Below are 10,912 nucleotides of genomic sequence, written 5' to 3' on the forward strand. Positions count from 1 at the left end.
ATATAGTTGAATATGTTCTTCTTTAAACCTTGGTTTTTTATGTACAGAATAGTTTTAAGTACTGAAACCATTAGCACTCAAGTAGTTGCATTTTATTGTTCTATTTTATTCCTACTTTAGTTAGTATGTATAGTATTTCCATCCAAGCTATATAAATTCAGGCTAAGGTCCAGAGTAAATATTGTATGTTCTGTTCTGAAATCAAAGTACATGCTCTCCATGGTCAGTCCTTTATGTATGAGATACAGGTTTATTGTATCCTGTCTAATTTGAAACTAGGAAAGGGAAACAACTGCTTTATTTTCAGAAAACAATGCATACTTTAAGCAAGAGTTGAAAAGTAAGAGGAGTATATAGTGGAATTTACATTTTTGTAGTCTACCAAACGTTACTGAAATATGCTCAATTTTCACAGATATTTGTAGCCGTGCACCACTTATTGCATTACATTCTGCAAGGCATTCTAACAAATTGTTAGTTGTTGTGAGCCACCCGTAGTTCCTTAAGATGGGTGGCCATATATATCTTTTAAATACATAACTGCAGATGAGTCATTTTGCAGATGCATGACATGAGAAGGGGAACGATAAAGTGCCTATAGATTTTCAAATACGTTTACATATGCTGAAGCATTCAGTGTTAAGATGAAGACCTAATGCTGTGCATGCGGCAAGAAAAAATATTTTAAATGAAGGAATAATAATAATAATAATATAAATGCATTCTTATATATCTTATGGTCACTGGACTTATAGAAAAGAAGTGTTATGAACTTTCTGATTCCTCCATAAGTGGAATAAAATATATATTTATCCATACAGAAGAAAAATTTGCAAATTGGCAGGAACAATTAATTGTAAGAGTTGCATGATTTCTAACCTTTCCAAAAGTGCATGGAAAACTCTGACTGCTGTGATATCTTCCTGTATATGTCACATAGAAGTGAAATGAAACGCTGGATGATTTTGCTGGCCCCAAATCGACGAACAAAGTTTGTTTCCTTCACATCCAGGCTTATGGGTAAGTGAAAAGGACGGTGCTATCCAAACAGGTTGGAAAAACATGCTATACCTTCTTTTATTGGATTTTAGCAATCTCAGTTCTTCTAGACTTTAAATCAGGATAGGTATCGTTGGCTGAGAAAGCCAGTTGGGTGTAGTGGTTAAGGCACCAGGCTAAAAACCAGGAGTTGCTGAGTTCTAGTTGTTCCTTAGGCACAGAGCCAGCTGGGTGATTCTGGATCAGTCTCACTCTAGGAAGGAGTCAGTGGCACACTACTTCTGGAAACATTGAGAGAGAGATTCCTGCACACTATGTTTTGCAGCAAGTTTTTCATACAAACCAGGATTTCATTAGCTCCTACTTCTGTTAAAAATACCCATGCAGTTCCCCCTCATAAATGATTGGCAAGCTAAATTAATTTCCTTCCCTTTGACAGATTGCCCTCAAGTACAATGTGTCCATCCTTACGTGGCCCAGCAACCAGATGAGCTTTCATTGGAATTGGCTGATGTTCTCAACATTCTGGAAAAGACAGATGACGGTAAGAGCAGCAAGACTTACGCAGAGTCATGTCCCAGTTCCATTACAATGGGACACTATTTTATCTGAATCATTAAGGATGGGAGACTGCAATATATTTGAGCATTCCAGCAGTCATTGCCCAAGGAAATGAATAAGTGTATACTTTGTCATAGCCTTATTTAAAACTGCAGTAATATTAAGGTATTTCAGTGCTAATGAAGCTGTATTCTTACATTTTCTTTAGTAATAACATCTGCTTCATACTTAAGATGGCATAGCCACCATCACAATACACTCTAATTAATAAAATACTTTCTGCATATTGAATTATTAAGACAATATGAATTTGATCTCTATTAGTACATTTCTTCCACCATCACTATCTTGTCTTTTACTCTAGGCTGGATATTCGGGGAACGTTTGCATGATCAAGAAAGAGGTTGGTTCCCCAGTTCTATGGGTGAAGAGATTATGAATCCCAAGATTCGATCTCAAAATTTAAAGGAATGTTTCCGAGTGCACAAAACTGATGACAGTCAGAGGAGGAAGATGGGCAGCAGGAATAGACAATGATCATTGCTTAGCCGTCTGTTTTTCAGAAGCTATTTATGCCAGAGGCCGAGACAATGAAATGTAGTACTTGAGAGAATGCACATGAATCATCTTTTGGCAAGCAAATCCTTTCACCTATGAACTGTTGGGCTTCCTTGCATTCTCATTACCAGTTGGATTGTCTTTCTGAAGACAGACTGAAAAGAAGAGAGGCTGTCATTCACCTGTACAGATGTAGAAGCTGTAAATGTCTTTCCTATTGTACTGCATACTCTGAAGATTGTAAATTTATTAACTCTGCATGATGAAGAAACTAATCACTTGAGCAACTGGGAAAATTATGTCATGGTCCATAAATCCAGCAACTTGGTTCTTTAGCATCTTATCCAATGGTACAAAAAAGTGCAGCATTTGATTTTATGGAAAGATAATGAAGTTATGGACAATACTACATTGAAAGTTTATACTATAAATGGTCAGCTTCCATATTTCTATACTCAGGAAGTTTCTCCTAAGAACTGAGTTTGAACTGCTCATGTGATAAACTAGTTTCTTCTTGTGTTTTGGAAGAAAGGTGGAGGTAACAAAAAGATTAGAAAGTGCAATGTTATGTAGTTAAAATGCACCACAATATTTATTTACGTGGGTGTCTTGGTTATGAACTTCAAAGTTCTAGAAGGTAAGATTGAAGCATGCAAAGTAGATTTTCTAAAATAAGAATCAGTTGGTTGCAATTGAGAACTCAGATTATCATCCTATTTTATTGACCTGTGTAATCTACACTTCTCAAAATGACAAACCACATTATGCAGGGACAATACTGAATCAATTGTTCTGTTTTATAAGAACCATTACTCCCTGTCTAAGCAATCACTAACTGCACTTACTTATCCAAACATAGTTATCTCATACATTTACCACTGGTAACCAGACAGAGTATAGCTTTGTTTGGATTTAGTGCCAGAATGGGGACTATATTAAAGTTGGCGTCACCAATCTCTGGGCCGCAGCTCAGTACGGGCCGTGGATTATTTGGAATTGGGCCATGTGAGTGGCTTGCCAGAACACAAGTGGCATGCTGGCAGGCAATTGCACACGTGTGCCGGCCCACTGCTTGTGCAAGTCAAGCTGTACCCATGCATGTTAGCCCACCACTTGCACAAGGGCTGCATGTGTGTGTGCACCGGCCCGCCGCTCACACGGCTCAGTTCCCCCCCCCAACCAAGCTGCCAAGCCACAAAGATTGGGGACCATTCTATTACAAGGTTTGTCCTAAGCAAATCCTGCACTAAACTGCATAGGAGAATGCAATATTTGAGAAAATATCCCTTGAAGAGATTTTTCTGCTTGAATCTCTTGCATACACTGAAGCATTTGCATATGTTGAAAAAAGTAAAAGAAAAGCAGAGAACATGTTTTCACAGCCAAATAAGCTATTCATAACATTCCAGATGGATGCTACATCTAGGAAGCATCGGTAACTCAGAGTCAGAACAATAAAGTTCTGTCTTTTGCTCCTTTGCTCTGCGATTGTGCACCAATAACAGCCAATGCCCATGCAAAGAAATTCAGTGGACCTGAGGCAAAAGGTGGATGTTTGTATTAAATGTCTCCAAAGTTGTATCAAAGTAATAGAAATGTGTTTTTACTCATTTGTTGTGCACCCTTAGCAAAGTGCATGAAGTCTGTACTTTTAAACTTGCGTACAGGAAAGCCTTGAGCCAAAAGAATAAGAAATGTCTGCTCATTTAATACAGAACCATAAACAGCATCAAGATCCTTTTAATTTTGGAAAAACCCCATGGTCAGCTATGGGCCTGAGCTTAATAGATTAAAAGGTTGTAAAGCATTTTGCATATTAAAAATGTCACAGAAGCCATCATCAAGAAGCATTTATTTATATACTCCTAAAATAAATTATTAAATGTCCTTTCTGCAAGGCACAAATATAACAAAGTGTTAATTTGCCCCAAAATGAGAGTGTTTTGAAGAGATGAAACTGTTGCATAATATGAAAGGCCATTGGTCTAAATGATCCTGTTCTATCATTATCAGTAACACTGATTTCCAGAAGTAGTAAGACTTTTCAGCTTGAAAGGGCAGAGCGTGAATATGTGAGAACTTTTGTAATCATTATATTAGGAAAAAACCTCACTCACTCATATGTTACTAGCCAATGTAGTTGTGACCAGTATTATTAAAATATGATCCTAGTATTTCATTGCTAACAAAATTAGAGTTTTCCAAATTGCTTTAAGATATTGTTTTTCTTGAGCTATACTGATACATGCCTAAAAATACCAAAGTGGCTGAGTTTTGAAGGGAAAGCGTCCATTCCCATCTCACAATGTTAATCTAATACCAATCATGTTTTGCTTGTGCCATTGCTGTGCCTTTGAGTAATTTACTTGCAAAATAATAAAGGAGATAAGATTGTATAAAAACATGAAAATATCACTTAAAAATTGTAGCAATGTACAAATCAGTTCCTATAATAAGTTGAGCAAGTGTGTCTTTATAAAAGGATGACCTGGTAATGTTAGCTGAACTTTATGGAAGTTTAGCCCTACAGACATTCGTAGGGGTCAGGTTTGGGAAAAATCCTGTAGCAATAGAAGTAAGCCATCTTTCAAAGAATCTCTTGTTATATATTAATAAATATGAAATATAATCAATATCTGTGATACATTAATATTTTAGAGAAGGAATGAGGAACCTATGATTCTGAACCTATGTTCAGCTATAAATCCCAGAATCCATGACAATTCTTCAGGCTGGCTGGAACTGGGGAAAATTTGGAGCCCAACAATTGCAATTCAAGTCAACATATTTTAAGAACAATTTAAGACTCTGAGAAGCTATTCCAATATCTAAGCAAGCATAGATAAACCCTGTCAGAGAAAGCTCTCTGTAAATGGAAAGAAGAGCTCACTTTAGGTTAGATGATGTGATACAGTATACAGTTTGAGGGTTTCAGCCAAATCTACCACTGGAAAGTTTCAATCTCCTTTTTAAATCTACCAAACATATATAATAGAACTGTGCAAAAGCTTATCTTAAGTGGCTGCATGGCTCATAGAAATGGCCAGTGTGGTTCTAACCTCACAAGCCAGTAAGCAAGCAAGCACCCCCTTGACACAACTAAGCCTGGGCTAATATGCTACTTCACAATGAACTCCCAAACCAAACTAACCATTTGAGAGATGTGAGTAGAGTTTCACACTGATGTTTATAGTAGTTGCACCACTCTTGTCATATATTATTGGTCAAATAAATAGAAATGCATGTTCGTAAGGGTATGCAATAAATGATGCTGTTGTTCTACACAAACAGGAAAAGTTTGTATAGTTTTTTTTTTAACCTTAGTGTTCCTCAACTCCCCCCAAAATTATATCCAATGTTAAGAAAACTAACTTGGCTGCTTTTAAAAAAAAAGCCAGAGCAAACGTATTTAGGGGAAAAAAGGCTTGTTTAATTATAACAGTATATAAAATCAGGCCATCTGAAAATAAATACAGAACAGCTTGTTCTTACTCCCCAGCACCAGTATTTCAGGAATCAAAAGTTAAGCTGCTGGTTATGGTTTTATTTTTGCTTTAGCGATCAAACCTTCATAGTCATTTTTAATATGTGCCTTTAAATGCATGCATGAACGTAATGTGGCCTTTCAGTAATGTATGGGCTTCATATTTGGTGGTGCAAAGCGTCTTCTTGTCAGGAACTTGATGCTTGTAGCAGCTTCTCAAATCAGTCTAGATGTACCTCCCACCCAACATCCAACTGCAATTATTAAACTCCGCATTTTCAAGGTCTTTTGTCTGAAAGGAAAGCAGCACCAGGACCATGGTCCAAGGTAGCTTGAGGACAGGTTGACCTCTGAAATGCAGGTGTACCTTTGTTCTTCCTATTCTCTCCCAAAATAGGCAAGCATGGAGTAAAGAGGAAGGTTCGACAAGAGTATGCTTGGGGAGGAAAGCATTTTTTTATTAATTTTAGGAAGCAGAACATTTTCGTAGAGTGATAACAATCAAGGCCACAATCACAGACGTTCCCAGCAGAGCAGCAATCACTATGGCACCGATAGCCCCAGGACCCAGAGACTCTGCAGATGAGATGAAAGAGAACAGAAGAAAGAGCACTTGGATTTGGCATATACAGCAAACAAATGCAATAATAAATTAGTTAAAAATGAGATAAACCCAAAGGCCAAAATAATTTAGTAAATTATGCCTAAAATCGCAGTTGCAGGAAGACAATACAATACCCCTGCAATTGCTCAACTATATCAAATATATAATGATCCTACCATATCTTCTAAATGAATGGCTGATACCTACATTTAAGGGTGGGGGCTAAAGAACTATGGCTCTTCCCCTCCATTTTTATATTGCTTAAGACTCCAATAGTGGGGAAAGAAAGCTCCAGGCAAGAACATTGCACTCCTAGTCTGGGTCACCACCAGGTGATCCTTGGTAGAGCTAAAAAGATAAGCAGCTGCTGTCCAAAATAGGGAATCATTGCTCCCTCTGTAAAGGATGCCCATGATACATATTAAAAAAGAAGGTAATCACATGATTATGGTCATCCTTTTGATCCCCTCTGCAGGCAACCCTGATCAACTGGGAAGGCCAGTACTTTAAAATAGACCACAGTTGAAAGGAAATTGCAGAAGATTGCAATAGCAAGCCAGTTCTTCATCATGCCAAGATAACTGCTAATATTCAGGTGTTATACTATTTAAAAATATACATGTTATATTCCAGCTGAAGTTGCAATAGGTTGCCTTGTGACTCCTTGAATTCAAATTGGCAAAATTTTAACCAGACTAAATTTTGAAGTCTTAAACTAGAGATGAAATAGCATAAAATTGATATATAGTTGATATACGAAAAATAAAGATAATTGGATAACCTTTTGTGTATGTGTGTTTAAAGCTGAACCAGTGAGTCACAGCAAGAGTAGAGTTGAAGTCCCTGAGCAGAGCCAGATTATGATCTGAATGGCACAAGTCTAGCTTGTATTAAATGTGGTAGCTTCCTGTTTTCAATTTCTCATGACTACTTATTATGATTAAAACTAAATACATTTTTATTTATGATAATGCGTTTTAAAAACAAGTCAAAATAGAGGACAGTATTCTATTTTTGTTGATCCATCTGGGATGTTCAGAATAACTTGAATCACTTCTAGTCTGAACAATTTACTCCTGGAAAATTATCAACTGACCACTAAAAAGCCTGGTCTAGAGGAGGCACAGCAGTGGTCTGAACAAGATAGCTCTCTTGTTCTTCAGAACATCCTATTCCCAAATCTCACATTTTGCATTTGCCTACTAAGATATCAGGTGCACATTTGCCATAAGCAGCACTCCTTGCTAATGGGAAAGACACACAACCAATCAGTTTGAGTACCCTCTGGTCAGAATTCCACAAGCACAATTGAAATCCAGCTTCACCCCAGGTCTGGTCCATTGTGCAGCATACAAAACCATGCCCCCTCCACTCTGCAGAAAAACCTCTCTCCATGGAACCAGTCCCTGATACCCAAAAAATTTGGGGGCCGCTGCCTTAAACCTTTGTAAACTTAGTTGTAATAGAGAAACAAAAATAATCCTAAAAGATCCCATTGGATTGATATAGCCAGCCAAGCCTCGTTAGGTAATCAGTGGAAAAGGGGGATCTGTAAGTTCTGGCCCCCAACTTCATTAGAAGGCCTGACAAGATGTCACTAGGACCCGCCCAATAATCAGTCTCACTGCCAAGCACGGATACCATTGTCATTATCCAGCTGGTGGAGATGGGTTGTGTCCTCTAATTCATAATCAGATGTGTATGATGGGAATCCTGTAGAATCTGAGAAGCGGGCAGGAGGGGTGGTTTCTAAAGCTCCTCCACCTGACTGCAGCTCTGGGGAATCATTCCACAATGTTGGGATTGGTTCTTGTGAGTATTCTGCTGGGAAAAACATACAAGTCATTTAGTGTTTTTGGCAATCCAGAACAGGCCAAAACCTGTGCTAAAAAGTACCAGTACAGCTGAGCATAAACAAGCAGAGAAAGTGGAAAGGAAGTTTTTCAGAATTTCTCCAAGGGAGTAAGATCTTCTCTAAAAGAATACTTTTTTAAAGGTAGGTGTCTCCTTTAGCAGCCTTTGCAGCACAGCTACAGAAAAAAGCCCACGGGAGGACTCTCCTGATGAGGCTTTCACTGGATTTTTTTTTTTTAAAAGCCGGATAATTTGCTCTTCCTGTCATTAGTCTAAGCCACAATCAGTAGTTTTGTACCTAAAAAACATCTTCTAACAGAAACTGCTATAAAAAATAGAGAGCACTGCCCTCTGCTGGTTAAAGTCTGAAAGGTTGTAAGTAACTCAGCAACTGGTATGCAGATGATTTTTTTGATAGGCAAGAAGGCTAGATAGATAAGAGAGAGAAAGAGAGAGATGATAGATAATAGCATGATTGTTTTGAAGGGGAAAACATGGCTGATGCTCAAGTCTGCTTGTTTTGAAATGAAGTTTTGAACAATCCAATTATATTTTATGGAATTTTATGTACTTTATATTTTCATATATTTTTATCTTAATATTATATCATACATGGACTACTTCAGGAGATTACAGCTGGAAAAAATATTTATTTTTAATAATTAAATAGTAATCTATGTAATAAATAACACCTTACAACTTTATAAAATAAATCTTTATTAACTGGAAATAAAAAATATCAAAATTCTTTAAAATGGCAAGGATAAATTTCTTAACTTTTATAGTGACCAGCGGAATACAAGCAAAATCCAGGTTTTCCTCTTTACTTCATCTTGCTTTGTCCAAGCAGAGGAGGAGTGAATTTTGGTCATTATTCTGTTTTGCATGCACAAATCCGCCCCCCCACCTTCCTCACAAATGTAGACTTTCTCAAATTTGCTTGTCAGCCTCAAAAGGCATGCAGCCAGAGTAATTTTTAAATCCACAGCTGCATTTAGTTAAAATTTTAGGTAGCATGTGGAAGACAACTAAGGATATTTAAACTGGAAACCATCAGATCAGATTGAGGTATCTGGTTCAAAAAATAATTTTGAAAATATCTTCCCCATCGCAACAAAGGGTGATAAAAATATGTATCACATTAAGGATTTTTCTTTCAATTTTTTTGTGAGCACATGCTGTAATTAATAGCAAATTTGAGCATAATTCTTATACTGGAATGATTAAGAACACCTAAAAAGAGGCCTGTAAACTGAAATTTTAAGCCAAATTTATACATAGAAATTAAAAAATATATTGTGGCTCTGGGTATGTATCATTTGTTGCCAGATTGTGTCAGCTTTTTACAATTTGTCAGATACTCTACTGAGTGTCCTCCTGAGATGTTTTATCTAAGTTTCTAAGAAAACACATCAAATATAGCCACATAAGGTTTTGCACAGCTTCATTACAAGTAATGACTGATTATATGACATACACTTGGCAGGGAAAATGCATATTTCTACTTACAAATGATATGGACGTATATGCTGGGAAAAAGTATTTAAGGAACAATGTAATGATTGCACTGGGAAGATAGGGAAAGAAGGCTCTGTAGTGAAGCACATTCAATGGGCAAAATGCAATTTGCAGTATTGAACACTTCTGGAAACTATATATATAGATATATATGTAGGTCTTTGGTTATTTGGGTTTTCTCCCGCGTAAAATTGGAAGTGTCTTGGCGACGTTTCGACGAAGTCTCATTCGTCATCTTCAGGCTTCAGCTTCGTGCTTCTGGGAGCAATGTGTGACTGCAGCTGTTTCTTCCTTTTTAACTGCTAGTGGGGGTTTGAACTGATTGGGTGGGAGCTTGGCTGTGCTCTGATTGGATGGGGGTTTTTTTGTGCTCTGATTGGCTGGGGGTGTGTCCTGTTTGGGTGGGGGCTTGGTTGTGCTCAGATTAATCTGAGTTGCAGGGGGATTTGAACTGGTGCGTTGCATTGCTGTTGTTTGGCTTCGTGTTTGTGGTCGTGCTACATCTTCATAGTGGGTGTCTGTCTGCTGTATGTATGGATTGGAGGGGTTTGAAATGACTAATGTTGCAGCTGCGGTCTGGCTTCTGGTCCTTGGTTGTATATATATATATGTTTTCTGAGGTTTTCGCGGGTGTTTGTATGTAGGTCTTTGGTTATTCGGGTTTTCTCCCGCGTAAAATTGGAAGTGTCTTGGCGACATTTCGACGAAGTCTCATTCGTCATCTTCAGGTTCAGCTTCGTGCTTCTGGGAGCACAGGCACCACAAGCACATCTGTGAGCACCCTGCATCACATATTGCCCTTTGAATTTGGATCTCTCACTAGCCCTGTTAAAAAGCTTCAGTATAGAGGTTATCCTCAATTTAACATTCATTTATTAACGTCATTATTCAAAGTTACAATGGCAATGAAAAAAACTGACTTTCAACTGGTCCTAACTGCTTCCCACGTGGCCTAGCCAGCTTGCCTGCCATGTGGTCGCGGCCCAACTCTCTGCCTCAACTGCCTTCTTTCACTGATCTCTGCTCCTCACTCACCTAGACTAGACTCGCCCAGCTGCCTTCTGCTGCTCCCACCCACTCCAGCAGCAGAAGCTGCTTTATTATTATTATTATTATTATTATTATTATTATTATTATTATTATTATTATTATTATTATTTATTAGATTTATAAACCGCCCTTCTCCCGAAGGACTCAGGGCGGTGTACAGCCAGAATAAAAAAAAGCAATATACAGTTAAAATACAGTTAAAAAACTTATTATACAATGTGGCCGAATTTAAAATAATTAAAAATCTAAAAAACCCCAATTAAAACCAAAGAGAAATTTAGAAG

The 10,912-nt window shown here is 37.6% G+C and overlaps 2 protein-coding genes across 3 annotated transcripts in view; one reads left to right on the top strand and one right to left on the bottom strand.

The window, feature by feature from the left end:
• The window catches only part of NGEF (neuronal guanine nucleotide exchange factor), a 75,006-nt gene extending 69,302 nt beyond the window's left edge, over positions 1-5,704 (top strand). For both annotated transcript variants that reach the window (XM_058186968.1, XM_058186969.1), the window contains exons 14-16: positions 941-1,020; positions 1,439-1,543; positions 1,925-5,704. In XM_058186968.1, coding sequence (XP_058042951.1) covers positions 941-1,020; positions 1,439-1,543; positions 1,925-2,097 — 358 coding nt within the window. In that variant the 3' untranslated portion in view covers positions 2,098-5,704. The remainder of the gene's footprint in view (positions 1-940; positions 1,021-1,438; positions 1,544-1,924) is intronic.
• Positions 5,705-5,719: 15 nt separating this feature from the next.
• SNORC (secondary ossification center associated regulator of chondrocyte maturation) lies at positions 5,720-8,279 on the bottom strand. Its single transcript, XM_058186972.1, has 2 exons — positions 7,848-8,279; positions 5,720-6,178 (listed from the first exon to the last, which is right to left on the bottom strand). The coding sequence occupies exons 1-2, from the start codon at positions 8,050-8,052 to the stop codon at positions 6,069-6,071; spliced, it is 315 nt and encodes a 104-aa protein (XP_058042955.1). The 5' UTR covers positions 8,053-8,279; the 3' UTR covers positions 5,720-6,068.
• Between the last annotated feature and the right edge of the window lie 2,633 nt (positions 8,280-10,912).

The sequence above is a fragment of the Ahaetulla prasina genome, chromosome 6, assembly GCF_028640845.1.
Source record: "Ahaetulla prasina isolate Xishuangbanna chromosome 6, ASM2864084v1, whole genome shotgun sequence".
NCBI classification, from domain to species: domain Eukaryota; kingdom Metazoa; phylum Chordata; class Lepidosauria; order Squamata; family Colubridae; genus Ahaetulla; species Ahaetulla prasina.

Coding starts and splice junctions, on each gene's coding strand:
- SNORC (XM_058186972.1), bottom strand. CDS start 8,052: ATGACTTGTATGTTTTTCCCAGCAGAATACTCACAAGAACCAATCCCA. Junction 6,179..7,847: donor CCAGCTGGATAATGACAATG/GTATCCGTGCTT, acceptor TCTCATCTGCAG/AGTCTCTGGGTCCTGGGGCT.